Source organism: Stegodyphus dumicola, chromosome 1, assembly GCF_044657685.1.
Source record: "Stegodyphus dumicola isolate Sdum_Otavi_A_Nest chromosome 1, ASM4465768v1".
Classification (NCBI taxonomy): Eukaryota; Metazoa; Arthropoda; class Arachnida; order Araneae; family Eresidae; genus Stegodyphus; species Stegodyphus dumicola.
The window spans coordinates 208,902,222-208,929,270 of NC_140768.1; the positions used below are offsets into that span (position 1 = coordinate 208,902,222).

General features: G+C 31.3%; 1 protein-coding gene across 1 annotated transcript in view; it reads left to right on the forward strand.

Annotated features, from left to right (window-relative positions):
• Positions 1 to 528: 528 nt before the first annotated feature.
• Positions 529 to 27,049, forward strand: part of LOC118197032 (protein Wnt-8c-like) — a 60,766-nt gene continuing 34,245 nt past the window's right edge. The window contains exons 1-2 of the mRNA XM_035368500.2: positions 529 to 1,278; positions 20,327 to 20,360. Coding sequence (XP_035224391.1) covers positions 1,211 to 1,278; positions 20,327 to 20,360 — 102 coding nt within the window. The 5' untranslated portion in view covers positions 529 to 1,210. The remainder of the gene's footprint in view (positions 1,279 to 20,326; positions 20,361 to 27,049) is intronic.

Here is a 27,049-nt window from a genome sequence, read left to right on the forward strand (position 1 = left end):
CTTTCGAATTTTCTTAATTAATTTATTTATTATTATTAGGTTTAAAAAAAACACTGTTTACGATTTAACATTTTCCCGCAGCAGCTGAGAGCATTTTATTTGAACAGAATTGTACTAACTTTGGACAGCTGCAGCAAATGCAGACATAAGCATTAGAATCCGACCTACAAATAAATTACCTACATTTCAAACTCGTGTGTTAAAAAAGTGCTCATCTGTTAAGCAACCCCTCTTAATAGAGCTAGCGCGATCGCCTCGAATACCATCCGCAAAAACCGAAGCAGAATGAGAGAAAACCGTCGGCATTCTTGCCAAGTTTCACACGCCCTGTTTGAGGGGTCCGACAATAGCCTGAGGCCTAATGGAGGCGTGGTTCCAGCCTACCACTCGCGTGCAGTGCTCTGAGGATGCTTGCGAATTGGGAGGTCTGAGAGCTTTGTGACGTAGTCCTGGTGGGAGGGATCAAATACCGAAACATAGCGGCGAAAAGCCGATAAAGAATGAAAAGTGTGCAAAGAAAGGAAAAAGGCAAGAAAACTCTTGCTAAAATAGTGTGAAAAGCTCATGCGGTGCTGGCACGCCGCTAGCCATATAACAGTACTCTGGACCATAATGTGGAATGTATTTGTGGTGGTCAGTTTTGAGTTTTGTTTCTTGTCCTGCTTCAACCGGAGTGCAATAAAGCGTATTCATAAATTTAAATTGTGAAATTTCAGAAAAGGCACTTGAATTTTATTTGACTCCTAACGAAATATCTTCCGATATATATAATTAATGAAACTAAAATAAATTTTTATCAGTATTAATAAAATTTTAGTTTTTAAAGAATAAAACTCACACATATAATATATATATATATATTATTTTAAAGTTAGGTTCTACTTATCTCTGAAATGAAAAGAGCTAATTTTCAATAAATGAAAATTATCTTATATTAAAAGTTTTTAAGGAAGTAGGTCACTGGATTGGAAACTGACAGAACTGTAAAAGTTAACGTTTGTGACTTGAGTAAAACTTGGAAGTTTAGCACTTTGTGTATAAAACTACACGTTTCCTACAAAGAAAGACGATTTGACTACTATATAAAAAACCAGCTGAAACCAGAGAAATGAAGACAATTTTCAGGACTTACTCAAATCTGAATAGGTGATTCAAATTGAATAGGTAAAAACAAGTTTCGTATTTCAAAGAAGGATTCGCACATACATCAATGATGAAGACAGAAAATATTATAATATTGGTGGTCACGGTGGAAGTATTAGTAGAATCAGCAGCATGGTAAAGTATTATTTGCATTTTTATCATTTAATTTAGTTCTGTGTTATTGAAGTTACTAAACTGTCTAAGTTCTACTTTAGTTAAATTTTTTAATGAAACTGGAAAGTATTCGTGTTACATAACTTTGTTTTTTATAAGAAGTTGGGTACCTGCTCCTTTCGGCCAGAGTTATACCTAATAGGATTTGCGATGCATACTTTTTCTAGATAATAATTTTAATGCTTTCTTGATGCATATTTTTACTTGCGTTTTGCGGTAAATATTATGTATATTACTGTACATCTCTCAGATATTTAAAAAGCTTCTTTATTTTCTTTATTAAAGTACTTAATTAATTTCTTTTACTTTGTAGTCAAAATTTAGCTTTGATACCTGTCCTTTTAATTTTATTATATATGTGTGTGTGTGTGTGTATGTGTATAGTATTATAAATTTCCGAGCAAATGTATATATAGAGAGAGTGAGAGAAATAGATTTATACATATATATTAATGTATGAATGTAAAGAAAAACTTTAAAATTAGGGAATTTTAGAAATTTATTTGATTAGAATAAAAAGTAAAATCCTGTGCTTTTGCTGCAAAGATAATATTTAATTGAACAGAATAATAAAGAATATAAAGAAAATTACCTCCTAGAAAATTCGAATTGAAATTTAGAAAACAAATGTGCACTACTGTGGTAAAAAAATTGGCAACTGAAACTTTTTATTACCACAATAGTGCAAATTTGTGTGCACTGTTTATTATTACCATTTTTACTACCACAATTTATTAGAACTATTTTTATTATTTTATTGATATTTTATTTTTTAATAAAGGTATTTTTATCATTTTCATAATTAAAAAATATTTTAAATTATTTTATTAATATTTTTTAGTATTTTTTTACCACAGAAGTGCACACTTGCTTTCTAAATTTCAATTCGAATTTCATAAGAGGTAATTTCCTCTATATTTTCTATTAATTTATTAAATTATGTATATATATATATATATAAAATATATTTCCCAGCATTGCTTTATTATTCATTCCTTAAAAAAATGCGTTTCAAAATATTTTTTCTCATGGGTAAATTAAATTAGTATTAATAAAGTAATTAAAAAAAGGAAATAATTCATTTAAACTGCAGAACTTTGCAATATTATATTATACCTCCGTTATATATTATTAACAGTATGTGTGGAATACATTTATGCTGCAAATACATGACATAATTTAATCATCTAGATATAACGACTTATTTTTGCAATAAAACTATTCATTTCATCAATAAAACTGCTGGTGTTATGCGTTCATGCTGCATATTTAATTTGTGAAGAATTTCTAGAAAGGAAACTTGGTGAATATTCTTAGGTAATTGCTTAGTTTTAACTACTTGTAAATACTTAATCAATGCTTCATAATAATCAATGCTTAATCAGCTCTTAATATTAATTAAAATATAATGCAGTTGGTTTATTTTCTAAATAATACACAAAATTATGACGGAATATTGAATAAAGGAGCGCAAGGGAAATAACTTAACAAACAAAGGTAAAACAAGTTAAAATTTGAATACATAAAAATATTTGCGAAAATTTTGACTGTACTGTTGATTAATAATTATTCTCATTAAAAAAACCTTGAATATATTTTTTTTTACAATTTCTGCAATTAAACTCTATAAAGTTTAAAAAATAAACAAAAAGCATTTTTTTAACGTTTATTTTTGTCTTTTTACTTACTAGAAATGATAAAGTAATTTTCTTTATTTTTGAAATTTCTCAAAAATTTAACAATAAAATATATGAAAAAAAGATAATAGAAAAATTAAATAACTAAATTTATCTTCATGATCAAATAAATGAAGCAGTATTAAATTCATTATCTTGAAATTTATTTTATACTAAAAAATAGAAACTTTTTATCCCTCAAGGACACAAAAGTATACTGAATTCTTTATTTTCTGCTTTCATTGCGCAGTGTCTAATTAAGAATGTTTTTGACAATTTCATTTGCCTTTTTTTTTAATTTATGAACGCTTAACCCGGTTGTACATTAAACTTATCTCAATGCAACAGTTCTGAAAAAAGTATCCATTTATTTACATGCTTTATATATAAGTTCATAATAAAAAATAAAGAATTGTATGTTATTATAAAAAGATAAAAAAAGGATCTTTTCTTAAAGCTATATGGGTCCAACTTTAATAAAAACATTTTGAGGCTTGACTTTAAAAAATGTATTAACATAATAATGATATTCTTTTTAATGATTTTATTGCAGATTCAATGTAACTTTGCGTAAAAATAAAAGAAAAAAAACTGGAAATGCCGCTCAATTTTTTTAAAGAAAATTTATGTGCAACAAATTTATGTGCATATCGTTTACAATGTATATCCAATTATAAACACACACAATTTTTTTAGGGCAGAACTTTAAAAAGTATTTATGTTAATATAATAATGATGGATTTTTAAACGGATATTTGATTGCACAATTTAATGTAATTAAACGTAAGAATGAAGGAAAGAGGGTGAAATACCATTAAATTTAACATCGAAAAGATAATGTACAAACCAGTACCTATCCTACCAAAATGAATTGAATTTTCTTTTATTCATCTTGCTAAGCACAGCTGAAATTTTGCATATATAATGCGTCTGCAAAGTTTTAGGAATAAGTAAAAATGTACAAAATCGAAAGGTGAAGAAAACAATTTTCTTATTTCTTAGCTTTCAACGTGGAATGTTCGTAAATTTGTATAACGGTTGGCACATTCATGCAACTGCTTATTATTTCGTAGAACTCGTGTCTTAGAATATGTTTAAGGCTTAAGGCTTTAGTTTCGTTTTTCGGAAACTCTTTAATGCGATTAAAATAATGACTTTTGAGAACAAATTTCCTTTTATTTGGAAATGAAAGTAATTTGTAAGTGCTGTATCTGATGAATAAGAAGACGGAGATGAAAATTGTTACCATTTTCTTTGCTAGAAACGACTGGAGCTGTGTGACGCCACGTTATCGGGTAGCGAAAACCAGCTATTCGATAGAGATTTTTCCAGGGAAAACGTGTTTAATTCTCTTCTGAAATCTGTTCATAACGTCTGTATCAAATATGGAGTTCGCCGTTTTTATCACAGGAAAAATTCCTTATAAAGTATCCCTATCCTTTCAAATAAAGTCATCAACATGCTCTTTACTTAGATTTTGAAATTAAAGTTTCTAAGGCCATGATTAATCCTTTTCAATTCAACCAGATAACTGATATTTTGTCTCAGGATCACAAATAATGTACCGAGTTTCATTTGTCTCTATTTAGTGGAAAAAAGAAATTAGGCTTAAGATCTGTCATTTATTTCAAATCATAACCTGCTTCTTTGTTCAGTTTTCAGATCCGCGACATCGGGTATTCACTGAATCAAGAAAAATGATTAACTGCTTAGAAAATTATATCCACAAGCAAACAGTATTTTAGGAGAAGCAAGTTGAGATGTCACATTACTTAAGGTTTCAATTACCGTTTGACAGGTTTCCAGCAATTAATTATTAAAGTTAGTCTTAAAACTTTCTCTTTGTGTTTTTTTCTGTAAAAAAACGCTAGATTTCGTAGTGTTAAAATCTTTCAAATTTGCCGTAATTTTCGATTGTTTCATTTGTATTACATTATTTAACAGATACTGCAACAATTTCATTGCAGACTGATAAAAATGTATATTGAAAAAGCTTTATTTCTGACATAAATGAAATGTCATATACAATACCTTGTTTTCCAATGTTTGAAAAGTTTTAACTATTTTTAACTTGAAATTACTCGAATATTGTTTACAAATATACTTATGTCACAAATTTCTATGCATTATTAGGGAGAAGTTAAAAGTATTCCTTATTTTTCTGAAAATTATTTCCAAATTTTTCCCATTACATTTCCAAATACAATAAAAATTTATTTAAATTACTTTGTTTAGCGATCTTCGGATTAGTTCCTTTATTGCAAAATTTGAGAAATGTCGCAGATGAAAACATATGGCATATTTTGACTCAATTTACTTTGACGCGTGAAATACTCGAAGACATTATTTTGTTATTATATATTTTCCTTCAAAAGCAAAATTAAATTTTGAGGCTGGAGTACGAAAATTCTAAAATATCCGTAGAAATTATTCTAGCAAAATTGAGACACATATTTAAATTTAAGGGCTTTTTCAAAAATAGCATTTAACTTTTGGTATATAAAATGTAATATTATTGACATTATGCCGAAAAATATGAAAATAAATTTTTCATTGTGCTTTCCCATATTCTTTTCCCAGATTTCTTCTCCTGCATTTTATATTTTTCTTCAAAAAATTAGACATATAATTTAAAATACATTACGAAAGTTATGAAAATTCCTCGATTTTCTTTAAAATCTTTTTAGTCTTCTCTTTAAATGCATTTATCTCGGAACAATGATTTTGAAATTATCCTGTGGTTATCAACAGATAAAACAAGCATGTTAATACCAAAAAATAATGTATTAAGCAAGATATAATTTTGCCAGTAAAGAAGAGTATGCTACAAAACATGTTAGATTAATCGAAATATTACTTCTAAAGAAACTTCTCAGCCAAACTGATACGCAAGTAGTGAAATATTATTTACAGGCGCTTTCATGTCCTGTAAATAGTTTAACTTGCAATACTCAAAATTAATCGACATTATTATATAACTTTTATAAGCACAAGTCTTTATTATTGTTATTATTTATTATTATTATTATTTCTGACGTTCAATAAATAAATTGGAACAGCTACAGTATTCAGAAGTTAAAAAAAGAATCTCATTTCTTTTGAGGTCTGTCTCGGAGTTTAAGCTATTCAATATTTCAGGTCATTCTAATAAAAAAATTTCAAACAGGAACACACATCCTACAAAGAAGTAATGGCATAATTAATTATCTTAATATACTAACTGGTAATGATATGAGGTGTATTTTTTAACTTTCTTGAATGGTGTCTTTCACATTTTTTGATAACTATTTCCTCTTTTTGATTTACACTACTGTGATAAATTTACATTCGCTTATTTTCCTGTTGTTACTTAAATATTTTACATTGATATTATAAGAGTATAATTAGAGCTTACTTCAGGCTACTAGAATTTAGCTTGAATAACACTATTTTAAATATCTTTATGCATGCATAGGCCGCACACCTTTATCCAACAATGTTAACCATAATTAAAGCCCATTCGAGACAATGAATAATTTTAAAGCACTTTATTATCATTCATTGTTTAAACATACCTTAGAATTGTAAAAATTATAATCAGTGTCCTGTTTGATATTTATATATTATTTGTTTATTTTCCTGTTTGAAGAATCCTTCAGGCTTCGAATTAGAACTTTTCAACAGATACCAGTAGCCAGTTTATAAAGATGGAAGCTCACGTGAACATTTGGGAGCTCCTCTTCTTAACACAGAGAGTTAATTATTTAAAAAAAAATTAAGTAATGATTTTGGGCCCTTGGAAAACTGGATCCCTTGCCATCGCGACTTTGCAACTAATTTGCCTCAGGTAGACATAGAAAACCCATTTGCCCGAATTTCATAGATATATTTCAAACGATTTGGCATTTCCACGATGGCATAACGGCAACGATTTTGGCGTAAAAACAACAAAATATTTCAAGTTGGAATATTTAGTTGCCTTTACGAGAACAATTGCCGATTTTGTAACGCTTTCTCAACAGCGTTCTTTGTTTGAATGCTTTATTTACACGTGTTCCTTTCATCTTCACCAACCTTCATTCGTGGTGCTCGATACCCATTTTCTTGTGCGTAATCCGCCACCTGCAGTTTAAACTTTGCTAAGCATAAACCATCACTTAATCGTTTTATTTGAAGTTTGCAATGTTGCCCGATTCGAGGATCGAAATTGAAGATACCTGTATCTGCAATTTTGATTCTTGAAAAATTTTAAGATTTTCATTTTTTAATGAGTGTCGTTTCAGAAAGAGGACGCGGTCTTTACACATATGTCGCTTATACGCGCGTAAATATGATATTTTCATTACTGGAGAGCATTAAAATAGACTTTCGAAATAATAGGCTTTGAATTAAAAGTGCAGTCCAACCGAGCCCTATCATGGTCGTGGGAATTTGGTAAATAGATTTATAACTTCCCAACCGGTATAGTGGTTAGCCTCGCTGACTATCGTACCGAAGAGTCCGGGTTCGAATCCCGGAAAATGCATGAATGTTTGTGTTCGTGCGGCATGGGGGCACTCTAAATATGCGGCGAGCCGAAACTCCTCTCGAGGGGTTGGTGATAGGGAAAGAGGGGTGGGAGACCCTCCGAACCGTCCCCCCAGGGTGCTCTCCATCAAAATTGGGGGCGGAACCAAGCTAAATCACACTGTCACCTGTAAGGTGTAGAAGGCTGTTACCAACGACAGGCATATCTTGAGCTCCTTGGCACGATGAATTTCGTGGGCTTGGGCTGACTATAAATCAGACATATGAGAATAAGTCAACAACAACATCTTCTGGAGTGAATATTTTTCAGTTCATCTCATAGTGAGAAAATGCCAACCAGGGGTTCAGCGGATCATCCGGGTTCAAATTTTGACAATTTGACTGCATGAGAATTTGCCTTCCGTTACGTGAATATTAAACGTTTCCTTTAAACATCCTCCGCGAAACTATTTCTCCTGTGAGGCTGAGAGCTCCTAGAATGCTTTGATTAATGGACTAACATAAGCTAACCGCATTGAGAAAATAAATATGCAAAAAATATCACTTGACTTTTTTTCTCCGCTAATGAAATTTAATCCATTTCTGTAAGTGAATAAAAGAACGCGTCTGGAGTTTTTTTTTTTTTTTTTTTTAATTAACACTCTGTGCGTAACAATAATTTCACGAATTTTAATTTTTGTTCCTAAAAGATGGTATTTCTGTTTTTGTTAGTTTAGAAATTTGAAATGATTTGAAATAAATTTAAAAGGGAATATTTGTATTGAAAAGAAACAGTATTTAAAAACAGTAACTTTCATCTTAAGCTAAATTCCAATCTTTGCATTTAAAATTGTCATAAAATTACAGTTAACACTTGGACTGTGTGAATTCGCTGGAATTTTATTTAGAATGATGATTTTGTTTAATGATCTCAGCCTCTAAACATAAGAATAGAATTGCCGAAAGTTTAAACGCCACCTGAATGTTATACGAGTAACAATTTGTTGTTTTGTTCAGATAACTTTTCGTTTACAGATTACACATTGTTGAAAACATATTTAAAAGTAATTTATGATGAAACAAATTATTTGAAATCTAACATTGAGAAAATTAATTCTTTCTCAATGCTTTTTTAAAATTTCTTCATTATTTAACTTCTTTAATTATAATACAGGGCTGTAATATTTGGTAGCAACAGTTTGAAAAGTGAACCGACATTTAAAGTTTTCAACGCGAAATGCCTAAACGAAGTTAATTGTGCTTCTAAAAAAACTCCCTGTGGGCTAAAAATCATCTAGAATCGTGAATATTCGTAATTGCTGATGAGGATCGCAGACTTCATGTTTTCAGTTTTGACCGGAGACTCTGGTTTTCAATGCAAATATCCGAGCTCTGGTTTTATGAATTGAGTTTCTGAGTTTGATAACAATTTTTTATAATAGGAATTATGTTTTGATTTGATAAGTCGTTACTTTTATGATGAGAGAAATGACATTCTTGTGACATTGTTTTCCTCAGCTAGAGTCGGAACGTCTCACAGTTCAGCTCGTTTAATTCGTTTTTCACTTCTATTGAAGAACTCAGTAGATACGACCATTGACATAAGTGATTTAAATACCAGATTAGCATATTACACAAAACTATATCAATGGCTGAAGTTTATTGTAACTTCATTAGCACTGATGTTATGTTTCAGTCAAGTATTAAATAATATTAATATTATACTATATACATACTGATCAACTGCAAGCAGAGGTAAATTCATTTTTTCTCATGTATAGTTGTGCTCCTTATTTCCTGCTTTAGTTATGAGAGGTTTACAACGGAGAAGTAAATCCATTTAAGTTTCAAAATGTACATCAATTGATAAACTGCTATTTCCAAACATGACTGAACCTCTGAAACAAGCTAAGCACTGTATTTTCACAGTAATCTTGGCTATATGAATGCGCATACATTTTTCCTAACACCAAATGTACTAAGCTGAGCTCATGAATTTTATGAACTCAAAGATCTGAGCTCTGTATAGTCTAACCTAAAGGTACATACATAATAAGAATCAAATACCCCAATACATTAGCAAAATCAAATCCCATATGTTTACCAACTTACATAAATTCCAGTTGCAACGATCTACAAAATATCAACTGTATTTACGTAAACCAATATTGTAACGAGTATATGCAACAGTTTGTATTATATTATGTAACTTTGTCTGTTTTTGTGTTATTATCCGCTTATGTTTTAGTGTAACAACTCCGAAGTTCCTTAGGAGAAAAAGCATACGGTCAATTCCAAATTTTCAAATTCTAGCTGCTAAGCGTATTGAGATAATACCTGTTTGATTCTGTGGTGAAGTTTGGGATCGAAAAAATTACCTTCCATACCTACGTATATAGGTTGGAGGAGCGATTCTATAAGTTTAATGAATTGGATTTTACTTCTCCAATGAAAGCAGAATTTTTGCTGTAAATTGTTTCATGTCAAAATCATATTTCCGATAGGATTAAATTTTGGTTTGGCTCAATGATTACATATTTCGGTTCATAATGCTTTATATATTTGTATTGGTTTACAAGATTGCATTGTCCAGTACTTTACGTATTTCTCTTTTCTTTTTAAACTTATATAAGACTTTATTGGAGGCTGCTGAAATTTTTAAACTATTATTTGTTAAACAGGTCATTAAACATTTAAAGACTGATTAAATGTAAAAGGTTATAATGTATTTCTCCCGCCTTTTTAACGGGCCTTCGTGGTGTAGTGGTTCTGCACGCTGAGCCGGTATTCCAGAGGTCCGTGGTTCGATTCCCGGCTAAGGCAGTTGCTAATTTTTCATCTCGCTTACTTCCAAAAAAATCCTAATGCCTTTACAGTGGCGCGAACTAAAAGGGTGGTGGATCATGATTCATTCTCCTCACCCATGATTTGGCGATTGGGTCCCTAAAAACCACAGTCGTCCTTTAAAAGGGGGAGTATATCAGGTATTTCTTCCACTTTCTTGGCGTGCCTTCGTGGTGTACTGGTTCCGCACACTGGGTCGGTATTCCAGAGGTCCGTAGTTCGATTCCCGGCGAAGGCGATTGCTCATTTTTCATGTTGCCTGCTTCCAAAAAATACCTAATGTCTCTACAAGGTAAATTAAAGATCTTTATTTTGACGAATGCAGCAATTTGAAAATTTGCTAGTAAAGCCGCATGGAAGATAAATGTTAAAAGATTGTTTTATCTGTGGCAACACTTTCCATTGCTAATTCTTTGAATTAGCTATATTATGAATTAAATGCATTTTTTTAAAACATTAATCAGATTAAAAAGTAAATGATAATATTCATAAGAATTACATCTATTTCGTTTAAATAGTTTAGTTTGATATGACTATATATAACATGTAAACTATATACTTATAAAATAGTATCCTTGAATATGCGGGTGATTCTTTTCAGGACATATCGCAGACAACAGCGAATGCCACGTAGAACGGGTATTCATGCAACATACATAAATTAGGTGACGTTTAATTGGTAGATTATTTTGATACGACGTTACTAATACTAGTAAATTATGATAATTATCTTGTTACCTGTATCGCTTCATATGCTGTATTAAATAATGCAAATATTAATTAAAATTTATTAATAAAATAATGCAAAACTTACTCTCGAAAGAATGTTTGCTTTCTCGCTAATGGCTTCTTCTAAGTTGAGAAGGTAGCATCACTAATCTTAGTTTGGAAGCCATGATAACTAAAATAAAATATTCCAGAGTTCGAAAACTACGATAGAATGTTGCTAATGAGAGCAAGGACGCAGTTAAAAAGCAGAGCTCAGATAAATTTAACAGGAACTCTGCGTACGTAGGGGACGAGAAGATGATCTGACCACTGATAGTCGTGGTCTTCTGCTGACATTTTTATTGCCGTCATGCGGGGAGGATAACTTAAGAAAAATGTAGCCCTGAGGAGCGACTTGTAGCTTGAGACTGGACATGAAGTTCCGAAAGAGACTATTATCTTCCCACCTCTTATTTACTTACATATGTTAGGAAACAGGTAAAAGTGCATGGGACACCTGAGGCTTCACTACAGAAACGAAAAGGTAAGACTTATTTCTTTAAATTTCGTTAGAGATATATTTCTCATTCAATTAATTCAGTTTTCACTTCGCGGCCAGGCAAAAATACATTAAACTCTAAACATCTTCCTTAAAAATTGTAAAAACCAGAAAAACGATAAAATACCAAATACAGTTAAAACAGCTAAAAAAACAATTTTTACAGTCAAAATTAGAGTTTCTGAGCAAAAAGAAGCAGTTCGACCAGCCGACAAGAAGGCAGATTTTTCGGTACAAAAAACTGAAAATTTTTATTTCGTCGCACTGAAGGTAAAAAGACACTGAAGGTGCAGAAACTGCCTTAATTCACTATTCTACTAAAGAGCTTTAAATGTAAATAAATGGCTGCTTAGTAGCACATAAACAACTTCTGAATTGTTGATAATCCTACAACTATTGCATGAGATTAACTGAAGTCATGAAAACCTTAAGCGGAATATAAGAACATCATAATTCAATGACTTTTAAAGCAAAAAATGGCCAATATACAAAATATAAGAATAAAATAACTGAGCTCACAGAGCCGGGTAACAGAGTGAATATGTATATATATATATATATGATTACAAAACAATTCTTTGAAAACAAAACACAGGCATGCCTAGTTATTTTCGCGCATTAAGCTGCAGAAAAAATATCATTAAAGACATAAAGTAAGAAATTTAGAACTAATATTTCACAAAGACCAGAAATTGAAATTCATAATTAATAAATTTCAAATAATCATAGAAATGCAACAGTAAATTTAAAAATGTCAAAACCAAAACATTTCAAACAAGCAAAGCCCCTCTTCAAAAATTATGAAATTTAAAGTTCATCGGGGGGGAGGAACTTTGAAATTAATTGAAATCTCTCTTCTACAAAAATCCTTGCTTTTCTGTATCCGATGAACCATTTCAAAGTATTTGAATTATAATTATAATATTTCACACTTAAATTCTGGCCCTTCCCCAAAGCAAAGGAAAAAATTGTAATTAGAAACATTAGAATAATCATAAATAAAGAGAAATTAGTTCTTTATGAAATATTAGTTCTAAATTTCTTACTTTATATATATATATATGTTTGGTGCGGCCGATTGCAATCAAAAACAGAAGTGCACAACTACATGTTATATAAGTCACATAAACAAAATTTCAACATTCTGAGGCCAAGGAAAAGGATACTGCTCGTTTTGGAGTTTTGCGAGGTTCATACATACGTACGTACAGACGTCACGAAAACATATGTCTTCTGAATCTATTTTAAATCCGTTTTACAAACCGTTTTGGAAAAAAGAATCCTCTATTATTCCCGGATGTATAGATGTCACTCAAAAACATCGCTCAAATGGATTCAAGAGCGGTCAAATTGATATTTTCGTTGAAATATGACGTCCGAAATATTTTGGGATTACGATAATTCCTTTACTTCGTACAAGGAAGTAAAAAAAGGAGCACGCGCTATTTTTACCTTTAACCAACTTAGATATATATAGGTAAGAAAGGTAATGTTTTCAACTCAAAAGTTCAGTAATGAGTTTTCATTTAATAAGCACTGCTAAGAGTTCCCTCAACACACTTTTGCTATTTTTATTTACAATGATATCTATCTGCTTGTGTATGCGTGAATGAGTGCGACGAGTTTTTTGTCCACCTTAACTCTTGCCTCAAACTTAAAAAAAATTCTGTTTCTCGTATTTAAGCTTTGTACGTTCATAGAAAGAGTTGACAAAAAGTAGTACATTACTTGATGCCCATAACCGTTTTTAATGAGAAACTGTATTGAAATATTATCCAAATTTTCAGTGTTAGTTCTTAAGATTTTATATCAATTGGAACAAGATATTAGAATTTGTTAAACTAATACATCTGAAGTGATACTTTACTGAACAAACTTATGTACATTATGAAAACTTCTGAAGTCTGGCATTTAAAATGGATTACACTGACTACCAATAAGTATTTGGACACCTATGCAAGTGACGATATCTGCGATCCTAAGGTACGTCACGGACTCCGCCGGTATATATCGTGTAGGAAACAGCATCGGCTTTAGTCGCATGCAAGATGCCTCGCAGTTCGGAGCTCTCTGATTTCTAGAAAGGTATAATTATCGGGTATCACAAATGTGGCCGATCCTTAAGGGACATATCTAGCGATCTGAAGTACCCAAAATCGACAGTGGCCTATGTGATTAAGAAGTGGAAGGTGAGCGGTGATTGTCGGAATGTGCCCCGAGTCGGCAGACCAACAAAACTGGGAGATAGAGACCAACGAGTGCTGTCCAGAGAAATTCGGAAGAACTGCACCCAACCGATGGCCTTCATCCGCGAGGAGTTTCAACAGGCATCCGGGAGTATTGTTTCAATGAATACCATCCGTAAGGAAGCACGTCTACTTGGTTGTCATGGTCGTGCTGCTGCCCATAAGCCTTTGATCACAAAGTCCAACCGCGCTGCTCGGTTAATGTGGTGCAAAGCACATAGAAATTGGACCGTAAATTAGTAGAAACGGGTTCTTTGGAGTGACGAATCAAGGTTCACCCTTTACCGTTCGGATGGCAGGGTCTGGGTCTGGCGTCTACCTGGAGAACGTCTCCTGCCAGAATGCATTGTGCCAACAGTCAAGTTCGGCGGAGGTGGAATTATGGTCTGGGGTTGTTTCACCTGGTATGGGCTGGGACCCTTGGTTCCCATTCATGGTAAGCTCAACTCCGATGCCTACTGCACTATTTTGGATGATAATTAATGTGCTATCTACGTTGTGGCAGTTTTACGGGTTGGACCCCTGTTACTTTCAGGACGACAATGCCAGTTGTCATGTTTCGACGTTAACCAAGGCTTGGTATGGTGCCAATGGAGTTCATCGAATGGACTGGCCTGCCCAGAGTCCAGACCTGAACCCTATCGAGAACCTCTGGGGCGAGTTGCATCGCCGAATTCAGGGGTGCATTACCCGTGCAAAATCGGTGAAGGAACTTCTATGTCTTCTCCAAGCCGAGTGGAAGAAAATACCACTAGCTGTCATATAAAGACTTGTGGAAAGTATGTCCCGGAGGGTCCACGCTGTAATTACCTCTCGTAGAGGCTCTAACAACTATTGATTTTGAATAAAGTTAGTTTTTCTTTTCTATCACAGGTATCCAAATACTTATTGGTAGTCAGTGTATGACTGAGAACAACATATTGCATTTGTAAGCATTAAATATATTCTTGAAATTATACCAGATGTAAAGAAATAAAGATCAATGTGAAGACGAGCTCTCGTAATGAGGCAATTAACTTTGTTTAAGCTTAATCCTCAACTTTCTGTTCCTTTTCACTTTCCTGTGGAATCACTTTCCAAGTAAAAAGGATACTGCCAATAAATGTTACCTCTATTTATTTTTTTAAAGAAATAATATAGCGAATATAAAAAGAAATGTGAGGCAGTACTTAAACACACTGTCAAGGAATTCTAAAGATGTACTGCTTCTAAAAGTTTTTATGATTGATAAGTCACTGATCTGAGAATTCGAAACACTGTATGACCAGAAGATATACTACGATCAATGCGATATTTTGAAATCAAAGCATGCGCCCAAAGGGGTGTTTTTTTAACGTTTTGTGTGTTACCTTTATTTATTAAATATCATTTTCTTCGCACTTAAACTCCATGAAATTCAATTCAACAGTAATGTCACAAAATATTTAGAAAAAGCATACCTTTAAAGTTTCCAACAGAAAGTCGACCGTGCTGGAGATAAAAATGTTATTTTCTGTACAATGTTGCCCTTGCTCGCTTTGAAATCCTTGAATTTGTTAATCAAAAATTCGTTGAAATTTTACAAATTATGAAATAGATAATAAAACAAATTCAAAATTCACATTTCGGGCACATTATTTGGATGAATGACTACATTACTAAAAATTTGATGGCTGTAGGTACCGTTGTTTTTTCACAATGCGAGAAGCAGAGATACAGTCATGCAGATTCTTCATTATTTAATTTACTTAAAAATAATTCACTGCGATAATATTTGGTGGTAACAATTTGAAAAGTGAAAAGTGAAGTGATTTCTAGTGAAGAGTGAAGCAACGTACAATGTCGTTTCGGAACTAACTAATGGCCGTTATCGGCTACCGCCCCTTTGGGCTAAAAGTGAGTACTGTTTATAAGTAACACTGAGCCATAAAGTTTATAAACAAATTATATTTTATTTACAAATGGTTTGACTGAATAAATCGTTTAATTAAAGCTCGTTACTATACTGCCATTGGAGGGAGGATATGTGCTGGCCTCATAATAATTTTCTTAAATTTATGTGTTACTAAATATTAAATGCAAACGTTTTATGACAAATTTTTTTTAAAAATGTGATGTTATGTATTTTAAGTTATCCTTTCGATTGTTTCTCGCAAATTTTTATTCAGGCTATAATAATGCAAAATTGCATCATGAAGTACATTATTTGAGATAATGAACATTTCGGCTCTAATCAGTTACAAATCTTGGCATGTGCATATCTGTTTTCACTACCACCCTTCGTTTAGATTGGTAATTGGCAACAAAATGTGGTTTTCATTTATTTTTATCACTAAAATAACTTCTTTTTCTTGTGTATTCAGCCAGCTCCATCTATCATTTTGTGCCTTTCTAGTTCTTATCAGTGTTATATGTTATGCTTTTAATTAAGATTTTATCAATAACATCGTTTCATCTAATTTTCATTATAGTTGTTAGTAACTTATTTAGTTAAGTCATGAAAGTTTCATATATTCCTGTGCGGAAATAGGATGCTGTGCATTGAAATTAAAAGCATACATATCAATATCATACATATCAATGTGCGTGCGCAGCTTACAAAGAAAACGGACCATAGAAAAGACAAACTTTCTTAATATGCACTGGCGCGTTTATGAAGGGAATGTTTAACCTCATCTTAAATTTTGGTGGGTCCTCAGCTTAAAACGCAAGGTATGTTTGGGAATTTTAAAAAAGGTAATTAATTAATTAATAATTTGGCGGTGACTTGAAAGGCGGGATCCTTCGCAGTAAGGATTAAAATTAACAGAGGCATATTTGAGCAACTTCATAAATATGCCTGTTTTAATCGAATTTCAATTCAATACCTTAAAGTTAACTTGCAGTAACTTTACTGAATAATTAGTTTAATTTTTCCAGAATTATACCCAAGAGAATTATGCACTTACAGCCAGAAGATTTTTTTTAACATACTATTACGAATTTTATATTCGGGTTACAAATCTTGTAGCGGAAGTGGCAATTAATTGCTAGAGTTGTGGTTCTGAGTTCATATAACAATAATTTATTTCACATGTAATTTTAATGAAATTACATGTAAAACTGTAAATTTTTATTTTTTATTTTTTATTATTTATTTATTTATTTATTTATTTATATTGTAACATGAAATGCTTGAAAGAGACGAAGTTCTGCCCGAAAAATAAGTTTACAAAAGCAAGTCTGTTTAACACTGAGGTGAATGGCTACCTTGCTGAACTGGCGAGATATCGCCAAGCTGGCAATGGTTTTGGCAACTAATTTTTTTCTCCAAATTTGGCGAGAAAACTCCAAAACATTTTAGTTCAGCCTCTGTAGCCGGTACTGTAATCGAATAACTGTAATTGATTGCTATATGTAACTCTAACCGTATCCTGCCCTTGCAACTTTAGTCGTACATGCTTTCCAGGAATTTCGAGAAATGAAAAGTAATAGAGCTTTTTCGGCGGCCGGGAGAAAAATATATAAGCTTAAAGAGAGGATCAATTCTCAGTTTTCTCTGTTCAGTGTCGACTTCCAAGTATTGAGATATCTTCGAGTGAGCTCCTTTCTTTAGATGCGCTTTGCATTGTTTTGTATTTAACGTTCTCAGTAGTTTGAAGTGTAACTACCGATTGTGCTCTGTGATACTGAGAAAACCTGTACGAATATTTTTGTGGAAAGTTCCAGAAATGTAAAGTTTTTCTTTTAGTGAAATAAATTTTATCAAGCTATCATCGTTTCTGTGCGCATTCAAACCATTCCGAAGCAGTACGCATGCAATAATACGCATATACGTATGTATGTATGTTACATACAATTTGACAAAAAACATGTCTCTAATGGTTATTTTCGAGGCTTTATTTAAAAATTTAATTTAAAAAAATTGCCATTTTATTCTAATAATTATTTTAAATAGTCTCTTCTATTAAAAAGTTTAGAATTACGCAAACAAAGCAACCTTAGGCTGATGCCCTCGAAATCTGTAGAGTTTTATTAAAAATCTAGTCCAATCATATAATTTTTTTGTGTGTTTCTTATAACCTCATTTTAAATTTTTAAATTTTTCATTCGCGTGTTCTTCTTCCAGTATTGAATTAGTTATTCGAGAAATTACTTTATTATTGTATACATACATACATACATACATACATATACATATATATATGTAATAATAAAATTCCATAATCAAGAATACACTTAAAATTCTAACTGTATGTTCTTTTCATTTTTAATGGCGACGTTCTCTTATTTGAAAGTACGTGGAATTAAATCCACAGCCCCGTAGTTAAGTTGTTTTTCCCGCCTTTTCTACACGTACAGTTTTAGAATGTTCTGGAAATATTTCAAGCGAACTGGATTGGCTGACGAGGCTGACGTCATTTCTTGGAAGCTCCGCCTTTCCAGAGGCTATAAAATGACTCGCAAAATGAATATCGGGGCTTTTTTCTTAAATGTCACGATGCAGTAAAACTTCATACAAAATGTTATTAGTAGTTCTTTTTTATTTACTCCGGAGATCAGATTTTTGTAATTGCTATTTTCTCCTGAAATACATAATGGATCCTGTTTTTTTAAACTAATAAATGGATCCTGTCTTTTTAAACTAATAAATGGATCCTGTTTTTTAAAACTATCGTCTGATAATTTAAGCTACGACTACATTGATGATTCTTCAACAATCTATTTATTCCTGACAAAAGCTGGTACATCACATATATATATATATTTCTTCGTGTGAAAGTAATAACGTTAGAGTTATTTTCTCAGTCGGCAAAGAAGAAAAGTTATTAAACAACATTCAAATAGAATTTGGAAAGCAGAATGTGATTTATATTCTTTTATGGGGGTCAAGAAGTAAAGAAAATTTTTCTATATAATATGTTTGAATAATTTCTTCCAGAACCTTATTATGTAAAATTTAAAAATTTATTCGCAAATGAGCTTCGACTAGTTTGCTACCCTTTTGATTTATTTTATAATTATTTGTTTTTAATCACTTAATTGTAGTTCATTTGAATAGCCCAAAAGTGTTTCCATCATTTTTATAATCACTATGTTTTATCAAAAGTTTAAGGAATGACTCAGTATAATGAATGAACTGACATCTCCATCTACAGTTATAGCTAATGCTCATTAGTAATAATTTATAAATAATGTAAAACTCTTTCATAAATTCCATTAGCAGTTTTTGTCATCAAGTTTAGATAGTAACGACTTGAGCAAATCGTCTAGTTCAAGACTTGTATGGCGCCATTTAAAAATCTATGAGCGGATATGCTAAAGTCCAACGCCCAAACAGTGCTTTAAAAGTGTCTGATTACCTAAGGAGTTACCTGAGGAAATTGCCACTTCCGCGTTAAAATACTAAGAGACATGCGAAGCCATTTCGCACCTCACCAAAGCGGAAACTGACACTTACTCGAGTCAGAAACATCGGCCAAACTTCCTGCAGCATATCGAGAAAATTTAATTGCTAGAGTTGTGGTTTTGAGTTCATATAACAATGGCAGAGTTTAAGGCGTTAATGAATATATCAGAAATGCTTTCCTAGAAGGTAGGCATGTATTTTCTAGTAATGAAAGGTATGCTCTGGTGGTTAGATTAGTCATCGTTTGAGGTATGCAATAAGAAGATGAGCACCTATATAAGGAATTAAAGGAGAAGTGATGAATAATTAATCTCAAGAGTATTTATTACAGTATCTTAAAGCCTCGTAAATTACAGCAGCTATGGAAAAATATTTTCACAGTTTATCGTTGTATGTAAGACAATTTAATTAATAACATTAAAGAAAGCAGCAAAATTTAAAGGCTGATTGGAAATCTAATAATTTCTTTCCATTTTTTGGATCATTTCTACTTGTATTTAACTTCATTTATATTTTTATTTATATTTATATCATATATGAATTATCTGCTTAACTTTTGCTTTTGTGTGTATACATACAGTGTAAATAAACAGATGAATGAATTAAAATCAGCTAAACTATAGCATTATTTTTATATGTATAAATTAGAAAGCTTGAATAAATTTTCCAGATTGCTGTACATTAAATATAATCTATACTGCACAAATGAATTTCCACTATGTTACTTTATCAAAGATTATTTTATGTTATTTTATTATAATTTGTGTGCTTGTTAAATATTGTAATGATTTTATCTTTGCCCATTACCGCTATGCTTTCATACGCATTTTTAGATTTAACGTGTACACTTTTGTTCCGCACTAAATGTAGCTCTGTTGTTCAAGTTATTTTAATGTAGGAATTCCTATATTTTATTTTAATGTAGGAATGTAGGAATAATGTAGGAATCCCTACATTTGTAATGTAGGAATAGCTTAACACTACCAGTTCATTTTTAGTGCAAGTATAACTTTAAACAGAATAAAAGAAAGTACTTATACGTATTTTATACAAGTTTCGCATTTATAAAGATGTTAGATAGTTATTTTATTCAAATTTACTAAATATGTTTTTCTTTTTCCAGGTCTTTCAGTAACATAATGATGTCCGGCTCTAATGTAAGTTTATACGCCTTTCTGTTCAAACATTTAATTCGGCAATAACATATATTCATTTGCATAATAATAATAATAATAATCTAAGAAAGAAACGCTTGTTTTGTTATGATTTGATTATTATATTTATTATGATTAATTTGCGCTGTTCCCATCCTGGTTTTAAATCTTCAAAAGAGGATCTTTCAGATTAGAGGGTTTGATTAGTTTGGGTAAAATTAGAGAACGATAGATTTTACACATGAATAGTTAACTGTACCGGCCAAAATTAACTGCTGAATACTTACAGACAATCCAAGAGAATTTGATAAAGTTTTAATAACCAAAGGTGACAAAATTCAATAACCAAATTCTAATAAAATTTGATTAGATTCAAATATAGCTTTATTTTCTTTAAGCTTCCTTCTTTTATATCAAAATCTTGTTTGAAAAAAAAAAAAAAAAAAAAGGCTTAATTGAAAGTCTTTGATGTTATTTGCCTAAAAAAACTTTATTGCTTCTCGCGTTATTCGCAAGCATAAACTAACGAGACTCTAGAAGACCGTGGAAGGAATCATTCTCGAGTCTTAAGTCCGAAAAAGTCCAGAGAAGCGTGTGAATGACTCTTTATTAACTCAATATACTCACAGATGGCACCGACTGGTGCTTATAGAAGCCAGCACTTCTAATTAAACTCAAAAAGGTAATGTTGAACTTAAAATTAAATGTAGTAAGTTTAGCTTAACGGCTCACAGGACAGTTTAACGCGTAGGAAGGTTCTGACTCTTGAAAGTCTGCGTAAACAAGCTTATGGCTAGAAGCTCTGAAAACTACGGAAATCTAACGACTAGTATATCAAGACAGCAACGTAGTCTTCAAGCAGGCATAACACTTTCTAAAATCTCCTTCCAAAACCTTCCCTTAAATACTACTACTTTATATCCGATTTGAATACAAGAGCGCTAGCTTATTAACATTCTGGCAAGAAAGCGTCGGTGCAAAATGGGAATCAAAGGAAATGTACTTTAAAATAAAAATTAACTGTAAGATAAATTTAATGAATCCTTACAACTTTCCGTGGGTTTGTTATTTACTAAGAAGTTTGATTTGCCTTTTTATCAAAAATGCTTGTTTCTCAGAATTAGAAGTCTATTGTTTTAGTTATAACCAAATTATTTTTGCTTCACTTATGTTAATGATTGTTCATTAGTTATTTATATATTTTTAAATGGTACAAAGCTGTTGCCTCTATTTTCTAATTAGTTTTAAAGCCCCCGAATTTTTTTTTTATTTAAATGTCCCATCATTGAGGAAAGACGTACATTTCAACTTTTTAATGATTACTCAAAAACGGCTCCTATAATCTCGTTTTTACTTCCTTATACAAAGTAAAGGAAGTATTGTAATCGCGAAAAATGTCGGGTATCATATTTCAACGAAAATATCTATTTGACCCCTCTCGAATCCATTAGAACGATGCTTTTGCGTGACATCTGTAAGTACAGGCAGAATAAAGCCCTATTTATTCCAAAACGGTTTGTAAAAAGGATTCAAAAGAGACTTTTTTTCGTGACGTCTGTAGACACGTACGTATGTATCTCGCAAAACACAAAAACGAGTAGCCTCAGAACATTCAAATTTTGTATATGGAACTTATATAACACGTAGTTGTTCACCTCCCTTTTCGGTTGCAATCGGCCTCACCAAAAGTACGTGTATATATATATAAAGTAAGAAATTTGGAACTAATTTTTCACAAAGACCGAAAATTAAAATTAATAATTAATAAATTTCAAATAATCCATTAAATGTTACAAAGAATTTAAAAAATGTTAAAAACCAAAACTTTTCAAACAAGATATTTTGCTGGTAAAAAACGGTTTGGTAATTAATTATATATATACACAGGTTTATACAAATCCTTAACCGAATTACATAGCATATTATATTCCTAGTAAATGTTTTCGTAATTAAGTTCTTTACAATTGTCAGACTTGTACTTTTATAAAATTAAGAGTACTAATGTAAAGTTATGTTTTTTCTTTGACCATTTTTTGTCTGTTTTTCATCTATGCCATACATTCAATCCATAATCATAAGCTCATGCTATAACGATTCTATGTTTCGCATTCATTTTTACATGAAAAGCACATAAACTGGCAACTTTCTGCAAGTATTAAAATTATTTTCAGAATTATCTGATTTCTGGTCTTACTTTATAAAGATTAAATTTATTTCTCTTTCATTTGACTTTCATATTATCTATTAAATTTGTATACATTGCAGAAAAAGTACAAATGTCGTTTGGTTTTTAGAAGTTCATTTATTATTTCATTTTCATTTCAAGAATCGTCATTTGGAGATTCACAGAATAGTTTATTGGGCTTTAAATAACGTAAAATATCGCTACTTTGTTTTATTTAGTTTCAAATACCTATTGACAACTATCCAGTAGTTAATTTTTTATCATGGTGTATTCCTTGGCAAACAAAAAGGGTTTTGTATTCTTTTCAAAAATATTAAGCATTCAGGAGGAATTAATTGGCTTATTTTACTACAGTAAAATACACTGGCGTTATCTACGAGTACATAACAATGCTTTCAATAGAAAAACTCACTAGAAAAAGACGAAAACGCTATTCAGAAAATGGAAAGGAACTCGGGTTAAACTACCAGTTTTTATAGGTCTTATTTGACTGGTCGGTCCATTCGAGCTTTTAATGCATAGTTTTGTTTGGCATTTTACTTCACGTGAGAGAAACATTCAATTAAGCTTATTGAAAATTTTGACGTTACAAAACTGTATCCATTTTTCGCTTTCAGTTGCGGTATGTTAACTTAAGTTACCAGAGTTACCTTCTATACAGCGTGACAAGTACTGCAACTCCATGCAGCATATGATCTCAAATTCTTTCATTCAAGCGGCTTGGCAATTTGTGAATTCTTATAATATTACCATTTGATATAAATAATTTAAATGCTATTTTTAATATCTCATAGATTTTATTATACATTTAATTCATAGGACTTATAATACATCTAATTGCTAATTTTTATAGATATTTACAATTCACTGCTCGCCTTCTTCAAACAATAAAACAATAAAAAGGGAGTTTTCCAACTCGGAAATTTGAATTTTCAGCCCAAACTGATTATGTTCTCAAAATTTTCGGCAAGTCTGTGGAATGGAGTGAATTATATTATTGATTTTAGAATCGTCTGTTGTTACATCTTTTTTAGATTATTCAGCTAAATCTACGATCATTTCTACCTGAGTGTTCCGTATTTAATGGGATTTCAATATTTTCCGGTTTTTGTCTACTTAATAATAAAAATTATTAAAAAAAATCCTAGTTAAAATTATTAGAAAATTTTAAGGCAAAAAAAAATATTCATAAATTTTCAGAACAAGTTTTGAAGGCTGGTTCATAAACAGCATGATGCAAACTATACTTTAAACATATAGTTTTAAACAACTATAATGTATTATCATATTAGGATTACTGAGAAGTTGAAGTTCTTTCACAAAATATACCAAAGTTCCCATGTAGTACTCTTACGATACATTTTTTTCAACGTCTTACAAACCTAAGAAAATTACTTGTTTTACTCTTTGAAAAAATATTTTCATAAAAAGTTCGATGTAATAAAATTCTCACTAAAATTTAGAAACCTATTTCTGTCACAATAAACATTTAGATGTCGTGATAATGAATAATAAGTGATCAATTTTTATTTTACCACAAGAAACATTTATTTTTATTTGAATAATTTCCATTATTTTCTATTATTTATAGGTTTTATTTAAAAAAAATCAAACTAAAAGCCCGAGGAATGTTTTTATTTACGCGGCTTTATGACTCTTTAATATGTAAAAGGGGTATATAGTTCTACGGGTTGAAGTATTCCATTAAATAAAGCATTGCTTCTTAAGAAATATTTATTTTGGGTTACATCAGTCGAAATTTCTAATGTATGCTCTTTTCGCTTGTAAAATATTTTAGATTTAGAAGATGATTTTAGTTAGTTCCCAGCGCTTCTTGTTAACTCAGTGTGTATGTCTTAAAACTCATCCCTTCTAAATAAGACCGGAAACACATAATCCTTTCACAAGCGGCTGTGAAGATGCTGAAGGAATTTTTTTTTTCTATTTTAATACTTAAAATTAGAAGCAGAATTCGCAAAACTTGCATTCAAAAGCATTCCTTCGAAAGAATACAACTTCTTGTCAACAAAACCGTCAACGGAAACAGATGATCCTCTTTTATCACCATTTACAAATGCTGTGGTGAACATGTGAACGGGCTCTTCTCCAAATTCCAACCAGTGACATTCTGCCTAATCATATATATAAAACCCACCAAATCTTCCTATCTCATCGTGTGAGTTCTAGGTCCACTTTCCATAAGTAACCCCCAAATGGTTCTATTCACGCACACGAAGCGACAAAAAAGGTACTGAATGTATCAGTCCATAATTACGATCCACAGAATACAGATCCGCAATAGCAGTGCTTAGGCCTCGCCGCCTATTGTGCGGACACTCTTTTTCAGAATTGAAATTATCAAGACATGGAGTAGATTACTGTCAGGTCGGATTATGTCGGTACAAAGGCGCGTACTTTGTCGATAGTCAGCCGCTGAAACGTAAAGGAGGATATAGTGCGCGTGCAAGCAATAGCTGAATCCCCATATAGCCATATATTGGAAAAGATACTTTGAAAGCCATTAGAGCTTGTAATGCTTTTTGGTTCACTTGAGGCACAGCTATGATCGGATTCTGGTAGGGAAATAACAAATTGTTCCGGATTAGGAAGACCTAGCACTTCATATAGCTAAAGTATTCTAGAGAAGTCTATACTATTAAAATCTATGCGCGTCTGTCTGTCTATTTGTTTGTTTGTTTGTGGCACTATCTCCTCCGGAACGGCGTGGAGTTGAGCTTCAAGAAAGGTATCCCCGGATTCCAAAAATTCGCGGCAAGCCATTTTTACCTATCTCCTTCTCCGTACGAATTTAATTAGCAGATGTATTAATTAAAGCCTCGTAAAAGCTCTAATTTTCGCCCTCATTTTTTCGAGTGGCAACAGTCTCGCACGCTGGAGATGAAAATCTGCTTTATTTCGAAAAGTGTTGCCACTGCTCGCTTTCAAATCGTAGAATCTGTTAATCAAAATTTGTAAGTTTTACATAATATGAAATAAAAATAGCATTGCCAAACTTTAAACGTATTATTATTATTATTATTATTTTAAGGTCATATTCTGACTAGGGCTTAATTTCTAAAATTAGAAGTTCTGGAGCTCTGTTAATTTCTAAAATTGGAAGTATCAGAGCCCTATAGAAGACCTTCGAAAGAAGAAGAAGAAAAATTTATAAATAAAATAACTAATAAAATCATTAATAATAAACATCTTAAATAATTCATTATAAAAATAATTTTATAATTAATAGTTAAAGTAATTAAACAATTAAAATTAAAATTTAATAAAATACAAAGAGATAAATTATAATTTAATAAGCAATTTTTAACATAATTTTATTACTAAAAATATAATTTTCAAGATGACATTTCTTCTGGAATTGTTGTTCAGTTACATAAAAGAAGTTCCGGTCCTTCTTTTATAGGGTTATAGAATTATGAATTATCCTCAAAACTAAAAAGTACCGGCGCAATTTATGTTCTGAGTCTGACGTTGAAAAAAGCACGCGTTTGCATATCACGTCATTATATGTCGAACATTTTTCATTAATGTCAGCATTTTAAATAAATAGATGCTGTTGGTAACTTTTTTATTTCAGATTATTATAATTGACACGATATATTAATGCCAAATTAATTCTTTTATTGATATTGAAAAAAATGTTGTTATATTACAGTAAATTTAAATTACAGTATTAACCTGAAGTGTCAAAAGTTTTTGCTTCCTGGTTTGGCAATAAAAAATAATTTACTAATTGGTTTTTCCCTACAAAAAATGAACTGATTTCATTCATACTGAAATGTTTCTATACATTTGCTTTTGAGGGCTAAAGATAGAATTTACAAGTTTTGCTTTGACTGCAGCTCTCTCATCTGGCGGGTTTGCCCGCTAGTATAATATAAAATAAGAATAAATATGTTGCTTTTAAATATCGTCTTTCATAGGAGCATTATTTTTCCTGATGAAATTAATTTAACTTGAGATGTGTTTCCTTCAAGGATGTATATCATTATTTTTATCTCGCACCGCTTTAAATTTTTTCTTATCGAAGAAAGGATACAATAATCCGCTTACATTGTAGACATCAACAAAACGATGTGCTGTAACATTCCCTTTAAGGTTAAAAGGAAAATTTTAAACGTAGCAGATTAATATAATTTTATTTAAAACTGCTTTAAAAAAAAAAAAAAAAAAAAAAAAAAAAAAAAAAAAAAAAAATAAGGTCTTTAAAATGCAGCATACGTGTTTAAATGAGATTTCATTATTTGCATTAATTTGTATTTTCAGAGGTATGAAAGTTTAAAGATAGTTAATAATAACGACCTTGATTTTTGCTGTTTCAAATACAGCAACATGAGACTGGGACAATATTTATATGTTTTATAGTGTCTCAAGACTAAAAAGTTAGATATTATAGAGTTCTAAAATTAGCATACATTTTGAAGCTACAGAGTTAATAATAGGTCCAAATATTATATTAAGTCAAAGCAAAATTTGTTAAAAGATGTGA